Raw genomic sequence first — 20,475 nt, forward strand, 5'->3', positions numbered from 1 at the left:
AAGATTAGGCTCATTATGCTGTTTTCAAACAACTATTATTTTGTTGTTTCTTTACCCTCTTGTGCCCCATCCCTGTCCCTCCCTTCTTCCCTTCTGCTCCTGCTAGTAACCCCCTTTCCACTTTGATGTCCCTTTTGCTCGCCCTCCTTCCTTCCTTTTTTTTTAAAAATGGTTTTTCAAGACAGGGTTTTCCTGTAGTATTGGAGCCTGTTCTGGAACTCACTCTTGTAGATCAGGCTGTATTCAAACTCACAGAGATCCACCTGCCTCTGCCTCCGAGTGCTGGGTTTAAAGCGTGTACCACCACTGCCTGGCTCTCCTTCCTTTGCTGACACCTGTTGACCCTCACATTCCCTTATTTTCATGCATAAAGGATCCAAATATGAGGGAGAGCGTGAGGTGCTTGTTTTCCTGAGATTGAATTATCTCTCTTAGTATAATAAGAAAGTAGATCTTAATGGCTGAAAACAATTTGCCCTGGAAGTCTGCTTCCTCCTTTCGGTCTCTAGAGCTGTGCACACTTAGATGCTCAGACTGACTGTCACTTGATCTGCGTATCTGTGTTCGCTTTTTCTTGTTTTTGTTTTTTCTAATGTAGAGTATCACTCTAGTTCAAGCTGGTTTAAAACTCACAATCCTCCTGCCCTCACCTTTCAGATGCTGGGATTATAGGCCTTGACTACTACACACAACTGTTTTATGTCTTTCCATAAAATAAATCCTTTCTACAATTTAGTGAATTTTGATATATGCCTCTAATGTTCCTTTTTTGAAGAGTTTTTCCATCATGCTGACCACATAAATTTAGTATTAGATTTGAGGGAAACACGTGTCATAAGATTTCTGTTTAATTTTAAACCAGTCAGGAAAGAGTGCTGATGAAGAAATGGACAGCGATAGTTGTAGACTTGGAATTTGGTGTAGGTCCTCAGATTTTCAGAAGAGGGTTGCTTTAATACTCACTTCTTGCTGGGCTGTGGTGGTGCACGCCTTTAATCCCAGCATTGGAAGGCAGAGACAGAGATAGGCAGATCTCTTTGAGTTTGAGGCCAGTTTGGTCTACATAGTGAATTCCAGCCCAGCTATGGCTACATAGTTAAACTGTCTTAGAAACCTTTAAAAAAAAAAAAAAGTCAATTCTTAATATTTATTATTCTGGGGTGATTTAGAATTTACTATTCCAAGCCTTCATTTTTGTCCTTAGGATCACACTCACATCACCTAACGATGACATTATGTAGTCATGTATTACTTGTATACGTCATGAACAGGAACAACCAAGTATCACTAGTCCTTAACTCAGGCCTCCTTTTCTTCCCACTCTCTAAGGAACGACTACCAAAATCACTACAATCCCAATGACTTCCAAGCCCAATGTGATTGTTGTTCAAAAGACCACAGGAAAAGGAACGACCATTCAAGGCCTCCCTGGCAAAAACGTTGTCACAACATTGCTAAATGCTGGAGTAAGTAAGACCTTGAACACACTCAGTAGTCCAATAAACATTTTTTTAAAAAATAATTTATTTTTATTTTATGTACATTGGTGTGTTGCCTACATGTATGTCTGTGTGAGGGTACTGGATCCCCTGGAACCAGAATTACAGAGAGTTATGAGCTGCTCTGTGGGTGCTGGGAATTGAACCTGGGTCCTATGGAAGAGCAGCCAGTGCTCTTAACCTCTGAGCCATTCCTCCATCACTCCACTAAATATTTTAAAGGCCATCCAACATCAGAACCCCATAGTGGGTAGACCAGCTTGAGTCTCTAGTGCTGTGATAGAATCACCTTTATCTGTCTTCTGATGCCATAGTAGTCTGAAAGCATGTTGTTCATAACTGCTCATAGCGAGGTGGCTTGTGACCATGGCTTGCGTGCTCAGTTTCATGCAGATGGAGAATTTCTGCTTAACTGCAGGAAGACTTGGAACAATTTTATTCCTGCTTATGGCCAGTAGATTAGTGTTTGATTTACGCTGGACAAACAGAAATATTTGAGATTAAGATAAAATTGATAGATGGGGATTTGTTGCATTTTTCCCATTTTAGACTCTGAAGGCAGTTGTTAAGAGGTTGGACTTAGACATATTTAGGCTTTGTTGTCTCACTGCTCTTTGACTTTGGGTGGCTTATTAGCCACCGTAATCTTTTATTTCTTCATGTCTACAGTGGGGTGATGATGGGTATTTTGAAAGTGCTTAGAACAGTGTCTAACAACACATGGGAAGTTCTCAGTCATTGGCTTCTTACTGTTGTTGGTATTTAAGCACTCAGGCTCAGAAGCATCTTTACCTTTTCTGACCTCACTAGAAGTCGATCCTAAAAGCTTATGTACCACATCTTTTGTAATGTTGAAAGTGGTCCACATTAGTCCTTTTTGAATTTACATAGCAATTCAGTAGGAAAGCCAGGATTCTGTAGTATTTGAATTTATAAGACAAAAAAGGGTATAGCCGTGTGGTAGTAATGCACACCTGTAATCCCAGCACTTGGGAGGCAGAGGCAGGCAGATCTCTTTGAGATCCAGGACAGCCAGAGCTGTTACCCAGAGAAACCCTGTCTTGAAACTGCCTCCCTCCCGCAGGGTATTTTGTCTGCTATGGGAGATCTAAGAGTCGTGTCTGAATTTTGTCTAGTAGATACTGAGCAGTAATTTGGCAGGAAACGCCAGTAAAGTAAGTGTATCGGTCTATGGGACCTTTGTCATCAGCACACGGAGCACACAGCACATGCTCCTACTCCCCACCTGCATCCATGCAGGCCCACTTACATCAGAGGAGCGTTCCCACATGACATCCTGCAAGCTGCACGTGGGTTCTGTGTGGGTCACCGTGCTTGGACAGGCTGCATACTTGCAAACTAGTGGCTGTTGGAGGACAAGTCACAGCTCTTTCTGGGAACACTGCTGCAGTCAGGATGTGAGCTGAAATAAGACACATTGTTTCCTTTAGATAATTGTAGCTGATAGTTAGGTTTATAATTCTTAGGCCCAGATTTAGATATGAATTCTGAATGGCTACTCTTTAGACAGCTCACTGGTTGCTTTCAGCTTACCAACTGCTAAGTTTGGAAGCTACACATCTGTGATGATGATAGCTAAAATTAAAAAAAAAAACTGCTAATGTGAAAACTGCTATCTTTTTTGAAATTTAATTTGAAAATTATAAAATAAAACTGTACTGATATTAAAACTGTGACCAGAAACTGGTACTTCAGAAGAAAACAAAGGGCTGAGGGTATGGATTAGTGGTATAGCATTTACCTAGCATCTATGAAGCCCTGGGTTCAGTCTCTAGCAGCGCACGCACGCACGCGCACGCACACACACACAGAAAGAGAGACAGACAGAATAAAGCAGATAAAAATTCAGAAGACGGTGAAAGGTTAATGGGCTTGAATCTGTAATAGACTAAAGTGGTATTCGTAACGTACTAGAAGACATGAGAAATGCTTTAAGTTTTCTTCTTCCTTCCCTCCATGTAACCTTGGAAAGAATGTCAATATCGTTTTTCTTTTTATCTTTCCATAGTTCTTTCTACAGCATCCTGCTCTGTGCTCCTTTATAGTTCCCTGTGCCTGACTTATTTGTATGTGTATGTTTATCTGTGGTATACTGCACCATTTTTTTGTTACATAAATAATTCACTTCAGGTTATTAAAAAGTAAAAATTAGTGTGGGAGATGACTTACAATTTCAACTCTCAGATATAACAGTTGTTAAGGTTTTAGTGTATGTTCTTCCAGAAATTTCTGTTTTAATATAGGTATTCTATGAGTAGGGCAGTATAAGTTCTTAGATGTTCTCAGATGTGGTGATTTTTTAAAGACTTACCTAATTTGATTTTTTTTCTTCTGGCTAGAAAGTTGGTCAGATGACTTACAATATTTAACTAAGTCCAGGATTTTTTTTAAATCACTTTTGTGTACTTTGTTGCACAATCTACAGTCCTTTTCCCATCCTGGCAAAATCTTTCTGTCCTTTTTCAGTAAAATGGCAGTCGTTTGTTTGTTTTAATAATTTAAATGCATATAAATCTCCTGAATAATGATTGGCTTCAATCTAGGGAGAAAAGACTCTGCAGACAGTGCCAGCTGGAGCAAAGCCAGCTATCATTACTGCAACAAGACCCATCACCAAGATGATTGTAACACAGCCCAAAGGAATAGGTTCCACAGTCCAGCCAGCAGCTAAAATCATCCCCACAAAAATTGTCTATGGACAACAAGGAAAAACGCAGGTATGCTGTAAGATGTGGTAACTTTTCGTGCCTTTTGAATATTTAAAATTCTCAGGTAGAAATTTTCTTCCCATTTCTTTTCTCCAGAAAATCAGAGTTTTAGTCTGTGTACTCACATTGGGAACTCCAGCTCTAGAGGATTCAAAACCCTCTCCTGGCCCCTGAGGGCATCCATATACATACACAGACACACAAAAAAAATAAAAAGAACCATATCTGTTGCAGTTTGGCATGTCCCATTTAAAATATTGTGCATAGCTTAGCTTCTTGTTCATCTGTGGAGTGAAATAGTCTTTGGTAAGCAATACTGGACCCAAAACCTAATAATAAATATACATGATGATAATTTCTTTATCTGGAAATGTCCTACAAGTTTAGCTTCTGTTGTTCTTTGTTTCTTTTTGAGACAGGATTTCGTTCTAGCCAAAGCTGTCTTGGACTTAGTGACAGTCTTCTAGCCCGTCCCGAGTGCTGGAGTAATAGACATAAAGCACCGTGCCTGGCTAGTTTAGTATTTAAATGGTGCTCTGACATTTCATCTGGGCATGTTTCTGATTTTCTTCTAGGTTCTCATTAAACCCAAACCAGTGACATTTCAAGCTACAGTTGTTAGTGAACAAACAAGGCAACTGGTAACAGAAACATTACAGCAAGCATCCAGGGTCGCAGAGGTCGGTAATTCATCTACTCAGGAAGGAAAAGAAGAACCACAGGGTTACACAGATAGTAGTTCCTCTTCCACGGAGTCCTCCCAGAGTTCCCAAGGTAAGACTTATTGTACTTCTGATTACACAAACCTGATAACACTGTGCCTCAGTTTCCTCTAGGGACTCCAGACCAAACTTGTATGCTCGTAGTTCTTTTGATTTGATTTGATTTTGCCTGTTTAATAAACGAGTTGATGTTTCATTTTGATATAGCTTACCATTCTTACCTCGTGTCAAATGTTTATCAAATCATTGATAGATTAAAGGTAATATTTTTATCAGGTAGGTAGTATTGATCTGGGCAGAGCTGTGGTTTCCAGATGGTAATGTTTATGTTCTACTCTTTGGTTTGGGTAAGTAGAAGAAGTATATAAGAAAGGAATATGCTTTTAGAATTGATTATTGCTGAACCCTGAGAAAGAGTCAGGGTGGCCAGAGGTGAGCAGTAGGTGGGTAGCTGTGTATCCTGTTTGTATGGAGTCCTAGTTTATGTTTGTTATTCTGCCTAATTATGAGTAACATTTCCTTTAACCCTCAAAGTTATCAGAAACTGAATATCACAGTAGGAGATAATTTTCAGTATTACCGTCATTATGACGTTTTTCTAGGAAGTCTCAGAATATACACTCAGGGTCTACTCTGAAGCTCTGAGACATTGTCTTCTGTTCATATGACTCAATTATCCTGACTGCCCTTATTGGGTGCTACAAACTGAGGATCCTGTCTGAAATACTTGGGATAACAAGTGTCTTGATTTCAGATTTTGTATTTGTGTGTTAGTGTTTGTGTATGCGTGTGTGTGCATGCGTGCATGAGAGAGAGAGTGGAGAGATCTTACAGATGGGATTCAAGTCTAAACATGATATTCATACATGTTTCCCATAAACCTTATACACTTAGTAAGAGGGTAATTTCCAGGTTTTTTCCTGCACATGTTCTGACTGCCCATCATGTGAGGTCTGATGTGGGATTTCCCGCTGGTAGTGTCACTTAGCTCAGAAAGTTTCAGTTCATGGAGCATTTTGGATTAGAGTTTTTCTGCTTATGTTTATGTCTGTGCTTATACACTCTTTTTTTCCTCCTAGTCCTTGTTCCTCTCTTCCTTTGTATCAGTTTTGCTGGCATGCCTGCTGCTTTTTTATTTTTTAAACACGGTTAGAAAGCACATTTTTTGATATTATACCCTTCATTATTTTTAATTCTTTAACGAGGCCTTCATATTCGTTTTACATAGTTTTATGTTTGTTGACAATTATTTGTTGGTTTGTACTATGTACTAAGAACTGTGTTAGACCCTATAAATGTTGAGTTCTTGCCTCATTCCTGCCCCCACCTTAAAGAAAGGGTTTCGCATAGCCCAACCTGCCTTTCCTCTCTGTAATGACGTTGGCCTTGTGCTCCTCCTGCTTTTGTTTTCCTAGTGCTGGGCGGACAGGTGTACCACCACACCAGGAGATTTAAAAAGATTTACGTACAATTGCAGCATACAAGTTTTTGTTAGTGACGAACAAAATTATTCCAAAGGCTAAAAGTCTGCACTCCAAGAAAATGAGAAACGTTCGTTCACAAAACAAGTAGAATTTAAGATGATCTTTGAAAGCTTGTTAATTACAAAAAAAGCTGTTGATTTCAATAAACACTACAACACTGATTTTAGAAAGTAGATAGTTTTCTTCAGCCTGTTATCAGAGATTATAATAACTTGCAACTTACTTTACTAATATCTGTTTTATCTTTCTGCTGAGTGTGAATCAGTATGTAAACTAGTTATGTGTAGCTCTTATTACCAGTGATTTCTATTTACTTATATTTTGCTTTGTTTGCTTGATTGGAGGCTTTATTTTTTTTAATTTATTCTATATGTGTATGAATGTTTTGCCTGCATGTATGTTTATGCACTGATGTGCCTGCCTGGTTCTGGAAGAGGTCAGAATAGAGCATTCGTTCTTCAGGGCCTAGAGTTATACACAGTTGTGAGCAGCCAGTGTTCTTAACCACTGAGCTATCTCTCCAGTTTTATTTTTTGGTTCTGAGGATGAAACCTATAGCCTTATACCTGGCTAAACATATGCTCTCCCAGTGAACAATATCCACACCATTGCATTATTGCTTCTGTCTCTAGTTTCTTTTCTGTTGTGTCCATTGTATGTGTGTACAATTTTAAAGTTTTTTTTCAGCCAGTTGAGAGTAGTTATAGGTACCAAATCCTTTTACCTCTAAATTACATTTTTAGGTCTCTGTTTGTTATATGCTATCCTTTTTGCTACTAAATCACCATTATCAAAGTCAAGGAATTTAATGTCATTAATAGTACTATTATCTAATTTGTAATTCATGTTGCCGTACTACCAGTTGATAAGTGATGCTCCTATGGCTGTGTCTCCTAGTCACGTCCAGCCAGGGTCACACATTATGCTCCACTATATTGCATGCAGCCATCACGTTGTTACCATCATCTTCCTCTTCCGTTTGCCCCTCCTCTTGTCACTGTGTGACCCTGACTAGCCATTTGTCACACTGATAAGATGAACACTTGGTTAGGACGCCTGCTTCTGGTTTTCCCTACTGTGAAGTTGGCGCATCCCTCTCTGGGAGGAGGTACTCTGAGACTGTACCCTCATTAATCATTTATCCACAGATGTAACATCTGTAGATGATTCTTTAAAGTTCATCATTCTTTGTTCTATTCTAAGGAAGAATCAGTCTTTTTTTTCTTTTTTCTTCTTTGCTTCAAAAGTCCTAAGGTTCCTTCTTAGTATATCCATCCCCACAAGGAGACATCTCAGCCCCATAGCTTAGGGTAGACACCATGGATGTCCTCCTGATGTGAGTCTTGACCACCCTGGCAGGGCTCATCATGCCACATTATGCTTCTGATACTTCTTTTTAAATGTTAATCACTTTGTTTTGTACTTTTATTATTATTTCCTTCTCTGTTATTGTCTCAAGGATAATAATAACCAGGGAATGAGTAAGCTTCATGCTTATAAACTCATTTTAATTCCCTCATTCCAAACCATTGTATCCCCTTTGCAGTTTCTCCTAAACTTGTAGGAGCTCTTGACTGTTGATACCAATAGACAGTGAGTTAACCAAGACTCTTAGATCAAAGACACGTTTGCCTAGGTCACTCACTGGAAATCAGACCATATATTTTTGTTTTCTGTGTTTTTTTTCCATTCCTAAATATTTCTTCTGTTTTTTTGTTTCTTATATTTATAAAGGGTCTCCTTACTGGTTTCCAGATTTTTAAAAAGTACTGGTTTGTTCATTTATGTCCAGTTTTATCTCTAAAGGTTTTTTCTTTCTTTTTTTTTTGGGGGGGGGTGTTTGTTTTTTGTTTTTTAAGACAGGGTTTCTTTATGTACCCCTAGCTGTCCTGGAAGTTGCTTTGTAGACCAAACTGACCTGAGATATCTCTATGCCTCTCTCCCCATTACTGGGATTAAAGGTGTGCACCACCACCGTCCATCTAAAAGGTTTTAAAGTGGATTAAATACAAGATTATATTAAGCAAACCAGAAGAGAACAGGGAGATGAATTCAGAGTAGAGATCTAAAGGCGCTGGGCATGAGGCAGATGTGAGAATAAGTATCATAAAGACATTGTTTTACGTCAGAACTCAGTCCCTGGAGATCCATCATCTTAGGGATTTAGAGTGAAGACGATTTTAAAAAACGCCTTTTTTTTCCCCAGAACTTCATTAGCTAATTTATTTGGTAATTTATATTGTTAAGGATGAAAACTAGGATATATAATTACATAATATAAAATGTTTCCCAGTGTTTTTGACAACAGAACCCTCTTTTGCAGAAAATTTGTGGATTTATGTTCTCTAGAACATTGGGGCAATACTTCAGAGGGAAGGTTTATATTGTCACATAGAAGGAATATAGAACAACTTGGGCTTAGCTTAGAAGAGCTGGCTTAGGGAGGTAAACATCTGGGAATCATTTTCTGTGAGGAAGGATTGGTGGGGATAGATTGCTTGGGAGTAGTCAGGGAACCGTTAGTCATGTTGCAATCTGTGATATAGATGAAGGAAGTGATTGGGTCTCTGTGGGTAAGTGGAGAGACAATAGTACTATTGTAGAAACCACAGGGAGATCTTTATATCACAGCAGCACAAGAGAAATGAAGGAACTGTTAGAGAGCCGTGGGTCCTATGGGACTCTAGGGTGGATGGATGGTAACGTTGACCTTTAAGTCCCTTCTGACCGAGAGGTCTTGAGACTATGGAAGTGTGATATAGACAGTTTATGACAAAGGCATAGAGATGCCTAGGTTTGCCTTTGAATGTAACACTAAAGTATGTATTTCTGGTACCTAACATAGAAGACATTTAATAAATAATTGTTATAACATGTAAGGAAAATCTGCAGCAGGCCACCATCCTTGAGAAGTATGGAGGTCTAGTTCTAGGCATGCCAGTACCACATTGTCATGTTAAAGTGTCGGAAGGCTGGACACCTGAGTGCACATTGCAGAAACAAGTAGTAACAGTCAGATCAGCGTCCAAGTGTCCTGTGATCGAATCATCACTAGATCTGAGCCTAAGCCAAAAGAGCACAAGAGGGGGGACTGTGAAGGGTTTTCTCCTAGGGTCACACTCTCATTTTGTATCGTAATGGTTGGGGTTGCTCCATGTAGACAGAAAGAGATGGCACAGTCTCCCAGTCCCTATGGAATGGTTGTATTTGAGGAGATGTTACATGGTTAGCACTCTTGTACAGAAATTTGTTACTTTTTCTATCTTTTCCACCATATTTTTACACTGTCCCTACTTTCAATATTCAGTGTATCTCAGAGTTGGGTTGAAGAGACTCTCTTTGCCTATATCATCAATGAGAATTTGTTTGTTTTTGAGACAGAAACCCAGACTAGTCTGAAACTATATGGCTCAGATTATATGACATCCAATTGATATTCCTCCTGGGTGCTCAGATTATAGGCTTGTAGGCACATTATTCTGTCCTGCCTGCCAGCTCCCAAATAACCACACTGAGACTTCTTATTAACTAGGAAAGCTTCGCTGATAGCTTAGTCTTGTTACTAATTAGCTCATACAACTTAAATTGGCCCATATTTATCAGTTTACATGTTGGCACATAACTCATGACATTTACCTCTGCCCTAGTCTAGAACTAGACTTTCAAACTTTTCAAGGAGCCAGAGTGCTCTCTGTCTGGCCCTCCCACCTGGACCTCTGCCTGCTTAGCCATTAGCCATTTAGCTGTTCATTAAACCAATAAGAACAACATATCTTCACAGTGTACCAAAAGATTGTTCCACAACATTTATCCCTTTTTGTCTAATTATAAAAAGGAAGGTTTTAACTTTAACATAGTAAAACTATATACAACAAAAACAGTTATCAAGAGTTAGAGTTACAATATTCAGTCCGTTTGTTTTTGGCAAATTTAGAAAAAGTTCTGTATTATCTATCTTGTCTTTGTGGATCTAAAGTTTCATACCTAATTTACTTTTTATCATAACTAAAGAAAACTATAAGTTTAACTATTTAGTCTTTAACTCCATCAAAGACACCAAAAGGAAATAATATTACCTAATAGCAGGGGCATCTGACTACCTGAACAGTCACCCAAAGTTCTTTTGCAATGTTGGGCATCCATCTTTGATATACGGGCCTGGAATATCTGACAGGCTTTTCTGAGAAGCAGGAAAATTTGAAGGCCTGACCTACCTTGTCTTGGTAAAGTTCAGTAGTCACTTTCTTTTGTGTTCTATTTGTCCAATTTGGAAAGCTACTGTCAGCAGTCAAGGCAAGAGCAGTTTCTTGCCCAAGTGGCTAGGTTTGCCACAAAGAAAGTAAACTCCACGTAGAGGTTCTGCGATGCCCATCATCTTCTCTGAAGTAGATTGGTGCTGTCCGTAGCAGATTTGTCTTATTGTCATGAAAAGCCTCAGGTTATTAAACGTCATTAACACCATAATCTGTATGTCTTTGAAGTATTTGAAGACCATCTATCTATCTATCTATCTATCTATCTATCTATCTATCTATCTATCTATCTATCTAATATCTGTTTAACCTTGAAAGCATACCTACTATGACTACAAGTTTTATTATTAGAGATGTATTTCTTAATTATACATTGCAATCTAAATGGGGAGCATAAACACAACACCCCAGACAAGAGTAGAGAATATCCATACGACACAACAAAAATAATTTTAAACTTGTACCAATAAACCAAAATCCATACCAGTATAAAATATTTTGAGATTAATAGTTGCTTTTTGGATTAAAGAATGTTTAATAGAGCCTTTAATAATAAACCCATCATTTCTATACTATATCCCCCCTTTTTCCTTTAGAATGAGATCTGTGTATCTAACTCTTTTGTTTAGGTCTTTTTCTGACCATGACCAATGATAACTTATCTAACTTCCCCAAATGATGACAAACATCCATAACCCATTTCTTGGGAATGTGGACGTTATTTTCTCTAGACTGCTTTCTGTTATCTGGGGCCACTAACATCTTTGGGGGAAACTCTGAGAAATCAGGATAATGGTCAAGTCCTGGCTGGAGTAGTCTGAGGCTGGACCGTCTCAGCCAGCAGCCTTAAAGCGTTCTGGAAGTGGAAACTGCAACTGAGGAACTCTGAGTTGTTGGATCTCCTGGCCTTCGTTTTTATTACTGTCTTGTCTCCTTGCTCTGAAAACACATAAACTTTCAAATGTACACAAGTCAGCCAAAGATGATTTTTTGTTTTATATTTGAGCAGATAAAATATACATTTTCTATGGGGACAAAACTATAACTTCTTGCATTGTGAAGTCAAGACTCTTAAAACATAGAGGTTGGTTGATCCAGCAGCGTCCATAACCCAGTGTGTCTCAGCAGCTGTCACCTATTCATCAGCCATCAAAAGGTTTATTACTTTATAGGATGCTGACTCCCTGTAATTTTCATCTTTACATGGCTTTTTTTTAAAATTGCTACTCTTTCTTTAAAGACTTTATTTTTAAACTAGTTTTTCTGTGACTGTCTATACCCTAAACTGCTGTGCAGCTTAGCTAGTGGCTGCTGGCTGCTGGCTCCACCCGGGTGCCTTTGTTTCCTGAGAACCTGACCGCATGGTGGAGGTACTGGCAGGAGCCATGTTTCTGGCTCCAGCTTTGGAAAGTTTCTGGGTCCACACTGCTGTAGGTGTTTCTACCTAGTCACATGCCATTGAGTAGTGTGCTGACCACTGCTCAAAAACCCCACGTAAGTGCTCAGGCCTCTAAAAAGAGCCATGCCTCTGCTTGTTGATAGCACCGAGTCTACCCCAGAGTGTGTGGTCATCAGAAAGACACATTTTACTCTGTTTCAAACTCTCTCAGGGTTTATGTGGATGTTTGTGGACCCACATTGGGTGCCATTTGTAGCTGAATTTTTCTCTCCAACCTGCCAGCTCCCAAATAGCCACACAGAGACTTATTAATTATAAAAGCTGGGCCGATAGCTCAGACTTGTTACTAACTACTTCTTACAACTTAACCCATACTTATCAGTTTACATGCTGCCACATGACTTAGGGCATTTTCCTGCCCTCTTGTGTGTCTTGCATCCTCTCCATCTGGCTGGCCACTCCTCCCTTTTTTTTTTCCCAGAGTTCTCCCTGTACCCAGAGTTCCTGTCTATACTTCTTCCTGTCTAGCTGTTGGCCATTTAGCACTTTATTAAATTAATAGAGCAACACAACTTCACAGTGTACAAAAACATTGTTCCACAATGGGCTTGTGCTCATCATTCTTATTTTTAAGAGCTTAAGTTATATAAAATAGTGTTTTCCTAGTATAATCAGTTTCAAGTTAAAATTTTGATTATTGGGATACTAGTGATGTGTTTCAGTTGAAAAAGTGCTTGTTTGGTATACATGAAGGCCTGGGTTCAATCCCCAGTTCTATATAAACAGCAAGGTGGTATATGCCTGCAAATCCCAGCACTTGGGAGGTGGAAGTAGGAGGTTCATGAGGTCAAGGTCATTTTGACTGCGAGAGACCTTGTCTCTAAACAAACAAACACAGTTTCCTGTATTTCTTCTTATATTATGTGAAGAAAAATTACAGTATTCTTTACATGGCCTTTGGCATTACCGGCAACAACAGCTGGTCTTGCACATGTAGTAGGAAGCTTAATAGAACTGGTATGTCTCTGGTGTGATGTTTTCTACTCGGGGTTTTGTTTCTTAAAGACAGGGTCTCATATAGTCCAGTTTGACCTCAAACTCCTGCTCCTTTTATTTCACCTCCCATATTCTGGCTTCCGAGCCTGTGCCACCACCCCGACCTGTCTAATGGTGATTACATATTCTGAACTTCTTGTATATTTTCTTCAGGAAAATTGTTTCATTATGAGAATTATTCCCTTGCTCCAGTATTTTTGGCCATCCTCCTGACTTTCAGATGTAATGTTTTCAGAGGGTGGACCTCCATGCTTTTTCTAGTATTTTTGAGCAACCAGAAGACTTCTGGTGCTTTAACTAAGCAACACAAGGAAAAGCAGTCTCTTTCATTGTTTTAATCATTTGAAGTTTACCCCAGGACGTGAAGCTATCTCTCCATTTCTGTTTCCCCCATTGCGATGTCCAGATCTGAGCCTTAGGGATCTTATCTTTGTGTTCTCTCCATTTTCTTATGCAGTGTCTTAGACATAGTGCTCTGGCTTATTTGGTTTATAGAGAGCTCTTAAGTATGTGTTGCTTAATCTGGTGCACATTCTGTATTTCTGTGTGTGCCTCCACAGCTTGGACATAAAGAACTTCTAGTGCTGGAATTTATTTTCCAACCAACTTAAATAGAATCGAGTTTTCAGTCACCTCCCAACAACCACATTTCTGCTGACCTTTATAGTTTATTAAGATTATTTATATATCATCATACACCTTATAATAATGTTTTGCTCTGCAGTGGACTGTAAATATATGATGACAGTTTTAGGGTGTGCTGTGTAGCTGACATGAAGCAAGTTATTTCTTCTCAGTATGGAAATGTTCTCACAGTGACACCATTGCCTAAGGTATTCCTCGGAATGTCATTAGCATCACAGACTCAATGCGTTATACCCACCAGTCTTGTTCTTATTCAACAGTAGAGCTAAGACCCAAAGAATCATCTTGCTAGTAACTGACAGGGTTGAAGCTTTTCACCTGGCTTTGACCTGTTAGACTTGTGTTACGTCATGATCTTTCTAGACTGTCTCTCTTTCCTTACTGTCCCAAGTACTCAGGCTTTATATAGAAACATTTTCATGTGCACTGGGGAAAGCTAGTCTCTTAGAATGTTTTGCTTTTGGTAAACACAAACAAGCATTCACCTTTATAGATGCACACCTGTGTAGGCAGCAGTTAGCATATTGAATTGTACTGTCTTTTTACATGTTTGTCTCCTCAAATAGACTGTGTGCTTTTTGAGCATTCTTGGATTATTCTGTGGGTTTCTTGAACCTTTAAATGTAGATCCTGATATTTAGGTGTCCAGTGTAAACTAAGTGAGTGAATGAATAAGTGAGCTCAGAAGTGAGAGACAGTGTGCCTTCTGATAGCTGCAGTCTTCTTAGAGAAGTCAAGTGTGACGTTTACATTAAATACGAAGATAAAAAATTGCTTTATTTTAAGAGAAACTTTGTTTATAGGGTTTGTTTTTTTTTAACTAATATAAAACAGATTCCCAGCCTGTAGTTCATGTAATTGCTTCCCGGCGTCAGGATTGGTCAGAACATGAGATTGCAATGGAGACTAGCCCTACCATAATATATCAGGATGTATCCAGTGAATCACAATCAGCTACTTCAACAATCAAAGCTCTGTTAGAACTCCAACAGACAACAGGTATGAACTCACATGCTCAGCTGATGAAGCATGTTTTCTCTAGAGACGGGTTGTGCTGGAATACACCACTGTTGCATAGTTTCTCCTCTTCTGGACTTGTTTGTAATCACTTTTCCTTAAGATACACGTCGGAGTGCGATGTATAGATGGAGAGTTGTCATTAGAAGACAGACAGACAGGGCTGACTTCTGTTTCAGATGGACAGTCCTCTTGCCAGCAGGAGGGATGGGCTTGTCACTTGTAAGCACAAGCGGGACACAGATCGAAGGGTCCCTGCTGTCCTCATTGATGCTGCCAGAGCAATTTTGCACCATAAAATGCCATTAGACTTGATTGTAAACATGCACATGTTCTCACCTTATTTTCAGATTGATTGATTTATTTACTTCTTGTGTAGGTTATCCACTAGAGTGTTTGTGTGTAGTAAGAGCCTTTCGGTGTTTGTAGTTACTAAATATCTTTGATATCTTCTAGGACACCCCTATGTAAGTTACACTGAGTTTTCTGCTATAATAGGACATTTATGTCAATATTTTGGGGGTTGTATTGATGATCTCATCTAACCCTTTCATGTTTTGGAGAAGCTAGCTGACATTGAGGAAGGTTACCCACTTGTTCAGTGGCAGGATCCTGGTCAGGGCCAGGATCACAGCAGGGTTTGGCTTCTTTGTTTAAAATGATTGTTTTCTTTTGTCTGATTCTGCTCTTGGTGGGAGCTGTCTTTTAGTGGACTTAGTTACTGAAAACTGTGTATTGTAAATTCTATGCTAAACTGTATACTTATATTTGATATAAATTGTAGATGATTCCTTCTAGTAATATTATTTTTTTAGCCTTGGGTACATTTTTTAGCTGCTTGTCTTTGACAGATTCAACCATTTCCATCAATCATTTATATAGATAGGAATGTTGAGTAAAGAGATTTTGTTGAAAAAGTGGTAAGAAGTTGAAAAATATATCTATGCATATACTACTATATGTATAAATTAAATACATTTATACATATGCACTATCTGTATTAATTAGAGGCTGTTTTATCAGACATTTTAGACTCATAAGCAGAGAACCTATTTTTATCCTAACAGTGAAAAACTTTGTTTTATTCTTTAAAAGTCATTAAAGACTTATAACACTTTTTTGACCATACCTTAAAATACACACACACACACACACACACACACACACACACACACACAAACACGGTCTCACTCTATAGCTCAAGCTGGCCTGGATATTGCCCAGGTCAACACTGAACTCTGCAATCCTCCCTCAGTAAAGGCTATATGAATTTCCCCCTTGTGCTGTGCTGGACAAGCACCTGACCTCTGGGTGCCATTCCCGGCCCTTAGATTTTGAGTAGGTCAGATGAAGTAGTCAATCAATGGGAGGTGCTATTCTGGGGTATGCCCCAGAGCAGATCGTGCTGTCTGTCGTGTACTGAGGATACAATGGAATAACATCCTGGGAGGAGTATGTAAAGAGAAACAGCTGGCTGTCTGGAGTAACAGGGGGACTTGAGTGTGACTGACTAGGAAGTATTGTAGGCTGCTGGGCGTGGTTATGCAGGCTGCAGGCTACCCAACCACACTGAGCAGTCTGCAGTTTTTATTTCATTGTCTTTCTAGTCACTGCATTGTGGCACCCCAGAGGTCTGGTTCATTATTCCCATAGACAACTCTGGTTTTAGTATTTGTTTATAATAAAAGTTAACTTTTCCCCGACTTTTTTATGCAGTAAAGGAAAAATTGGAATCTAAACCAAGACAACCCACTATTGACTTGAGTCAAATGGCAGTACCTATTCAGATGACCCAGGAAAAGAGACATTCTCCTGAGAGTCCATCCATTGCTGTGGTAGAGTCAGAACTAGTTGCTGAATACATCACCACTGGTAGGTGTCCTCTTGCAACATAGTATTAAGGTAGTGCTGCCTTTGTGGATCTCATGGGTGCTCATGTGGGGGAGGACATACCTTTATATCTTAGCTCTTCTCCTGTTTGTTTTCAGAGCAGATCGGCATCATCTTTGGGGGTTTCCCTGACCTTTTAATCTCAATCATTCTCTCTCTCTTTCCGCACACACACACACACACACACACACACACACACACACACACACACACACGAAGCAGATTAGATATTTACCTGTGGTCCAGCAACCGAATACTAATGAGATTTTGGGGATGGTACTTATGGAGAAGTGAAATTCTTTGTCTTGCATTCAGGTGAGGTCACACCTGGAATATTGAACACTTACTTAGCTTGAGAACTGATGGAGCTCATGATGTGAGTAACCCAGGCTGGAAGAGAGCAGACACACCAGGGGTTTGTCTAAGCAATGGTTAAGGGAGAAGGTAAAGTTTCCGGTATCTGAAGATTCCAGAGGCCATAGGGAAACAGGAGTTCTTTAGTGTTATTGAGCAGATACTGAGACTGATGGGTGAAACTGCCCAGGAAGAAAATCCAGTGACGATAATAGAAAACGATCAACTTCACAGATACTTAGCAGAAAGCCATTGGTGCAGAGGCCGGTGTGCTGGAGAACTCCAGGAGCCTAGACAAACACGTAGTGACTAGATGAAAGACCTATGATTTCTTTCCTGACTTATCCTTTTCAGAATGCACTGAGGGGACAGAGATTGCTTTTCCCCTTCTAGGTAAGTGGTGTGCATCCATGTGTAGCATAATGAAAGGTAGATGATGATTAGTTATGGGGAACTACTTAAATGGATGCGCTCTGCTCTGCTCTGCTCTGCTTTGCTCTGGTAGAGGGAAGGTAAGCTCCACTTAGCGAAGGGAAAGAAAGGTTATTTTGCAAAGTAGAGGGAAACCGAACTCTTTGCTGAAGAAAAAAAAAGAACTGTCTAAAGAAATGGATGACTGTGTGGGGCTTCTGTGGCAGCTAAGGTCGCGCCATGTGTCTCAGAAAGGCCCTTCCACGGCCTCCGTCCCTGTCCCCACCTCTCACGCCTACAGCAGTGTCGGTTCTGCAGTGAGTGCTAGTGTTGGGGTCACTGAACTTTAGTGACCTACATATGAGCATCTGTTAAGAAAATATTAATAGAAACTTGAGGGAGAATTATTTTTACATAGTATTTTTTGATCTTTTGTTAAGTCTAATTTGTTTCTTTAATTAAAAAAGTCTTACTACTGGGACTGGAGAGATGACTCAGCAGTTAAGTATGGATACTGCTTTTCCAGAGATCCTAAGTTTGCTTCCCAGTACCCATATTCAGTGGTTCACAATCCCCTGTAATAACTTAAGATCCACGTTATCAAACACCTTCCTTTAGTCCCTGTAGGCACCCAGATATATATGGCGCGCGCACGCGCTCACACATACACACACACACACACACACACACACACACACACTCCAAAATAAATAAATTAATGAGTGAATAAATCTTTAAAAAAAAAAGCTTACTGTAATAATTATGAAAGCTAGTATGGGTATCAAAATGGTCTATATAATTAAACATTTTCATCAGAAATTTATTGTTATGTTTCAGATGTCATTCATTTTTATATTGCTTTCATTTAAAATTTTCATTGATTTGCTTGCTTGAGTTTAATGTCATAATTTTTTTTTCCTATTTAGTTCTATTGTAAATGATTTCAGTAGTACTTTAAATGTAAATCCTGGGTCTTTATTTTCAGTTTAGCTGAGACTATGTGGAAGATTATTAAGTCATATAATCTAAAATACACATAAAAGCATACTGTGAAATGCAGTGAGGTAGTCCACCACAGCATAAGAGGAGTCCAGGGGATGCTGTCTGTAACCTCATGGCGCATCAGCTGCATTTGTGAGTGTATAAAGAAGAGCATTGTGACCAGTCATAGCTGGACTCTAGTCCTTAGACCACCACACACACGCTTTGCTCTTAGGTCCAGCTCACTCTTTCTAAGCATGGAGCAAAGCTCCTTGAAATTGAAGCTAAGCTACATAACCTTACAGTTATGGGTTATTGGAGGAGTTTTCATACTCTCAAAACTCTTAGCTCATTTACAGATTTGTTTTTTACCTGTTCTTGATTCAAGGGTTTCCTTCCCAGTAACTAAAGGCATTTGAGTGTTCTATGCGTTTGGATGTAGCAAGTGTCTATACTGTTAAAACTTGAAGTTGAGACCAATGTGGGGCTGGAGAGATGGCTCAGCAGTTAAGAACACTTGACTGTTCTTCCAGAGGACCTAAGTTCAATTCCCCGCACCCACATGGCCGCTTACACCTGTGTGAAACTGGTTCCAGGAGACCCAACACCCATGGCAAAACACCAATGCACATAAATAAAAATAAATAAATTTTAAAAAAGAAGAAAATGAGGCAGGTAAATGATGACATCTATAGAGATGAGTAGTGTGAATGAGCCCTGTGTTGGGAGAGGAGGATGTGGGGTTGATCCCTCCAGCTTCACTCTTGCTGCTCTGTTTGAGCTAAAACTGAGGTGGCAGGCAGAGCAACCTTTTTTTCTGTTGATCCTTTGTTTAAGGACCAATTTCAACCCATTTTTTTTCATTTGCCTTTTGTAAGAAAAAAAGCAAATTTTTATTATTCCACTGAAACACAGGTAAACAGTCAGGCTCCGAGTTTTGGTGCTTTAATAGAAACCAAGTGGCTCCAAATTCACAGGAGTGGTTGGAGCAGAGTGAGACGGGATCCTTGCGCAGCGTTGTTTTGTCCTGTGACGTTCTCTTCACGTAGAGGAGAGTGCTAGTGTTTTAGTGTTTGGATTGCACTCGTTCTCGCTTCCCTTAATGCTGTGTCTGGGGCTGCGGAAACGCTTTGTTTCCCTATGAGTTCAGTGGGCTAAAGTCGCTAGAGAAAACACAAGAGGGCGCTGCTTTAAAGGCAAGTTCTCACGGTGCCTCTCTGCACATCCCCTCCGCATACAGTGGCTCTGTTCCCATTTTGCAGATGAGGAAGTGGTTTCATAAGAAGCTCTTAGGGTTTACAGAGTTCCTAGATACAAGTTCATGTGTGTGTTTAAAATGATGGTCACTGCTTACCGTTGCTGTGGTGATTTCTGAGGAAACATCACCCACCTCCTCTGTTTTCAGTCAGCCATCGGTCCCAGCCCCAACAGCCTTCCCAGCCCCAGCGGACCCTGCTCCAACATGTGGCTCAGTCACAGACTGCGACACAGACTTCAGTTGTGGTAAAGTCCATCCCAGCGTCTTCCCCTGGAGCAATCACCCACATTATGCAACAGGTATCTCTTCTTTTTCTTCTTATGTTCTGTAACCTCTTTATTCCCGAAATAAGGTTCATTTATTTTCTATCTGAGTTGTAGGATGTATGTGTAACTCATCCATCTGTGAGGAACGAATAATCTGAATTGGGGTCTGGACACCAGGAGATAATTAGAAAGCAGTATTTTTTTGTTTTTAACATTGCAGAGACTCTTGGCATTTCAGAAGGGTTGGGGTTGTCTGGGTGAGTCTCCTAACTTCAGAGTTGGTCACTGTCTCTGTGTCTCTTACTATTGCAGACGGATTTACTAATGGTATAAGTAAGATTTTTCAAAACGAAGTAGCATTTGACTTGTTCAGCTGTTTGCTAAGTTTGTTTTTGCTTTTATTTTATACTTTATAATGAATCCTCATGAGGCCATTATGAACAAGAAAGGAAAGAAATATTTTACTGCTTTAATTATGTGTGACCAGTAAAAGAAGATTCAACAGGAAGGA

At 39.6% G+C, this 20,475-nt stretch overlaps 1 protein-coding gene across 8 annotated transcripts in view; it reads left to right on the top strand.

Annotated features, from left to right (window-relative positions):
- Emsy (EMSY transcriptional repressor, BRCA2 interacting) overlaps positions 1 to 20,475 on the top strand; it is a 70,789-nt gene that overhangs the window by 42,528 nt on the left and 7,786 nt on the right. For 6 of the 8 annotated variants that reach the window (XM_057756075.1, XM_057756081.1, XM_057756078.1 and 3 more), the window contains 6 exons: positions 1,330 to 1,466; positions 4,064 to 4,237; positions 4,804 to 5,002; positions 14,622 to 14,786; positions 16,521 to 16,676; positions 19,846 to 19,997. In XM_057756075.1, the coding sequence (XP_057612058.1) occupies positions 1,330 to 1,466; positions 4,064 to 4,237; positions 4,804 to 5,002; positions 14,622 to 14,786; positions 16,521 to 16,676; positions 19,846 to 19,997 (983 nt within the window). The remainder of the gene's footprint in view (positions 1 to 1,329; positions 1,467 to 4,063; positions 4,238 to 4,803; positions 5,003 to 14,621; positions 14,787 to 16,520; positions 16,677 to 19,845; positions 19,998 to 20,475) is intronic. The other 2 variants (XM_057756079.1, XM_057756080.1) reach the window with 2 other exon arrangements.

Source organism: Chionomys nivalis, chromosome 23, assembly GCF_950005125.1.
Source record: "Chionomys nivalis chromosome 23, mChiNiv1.1, whole genome shotgun sequence".
NCBI classification, from domain to species: domain Eukaryota; kingdom Metazoa; phylum Chordata; class Mammalia; order Rodentia; family Cricetidae; genus Chionomys; species Chionomys nivalis.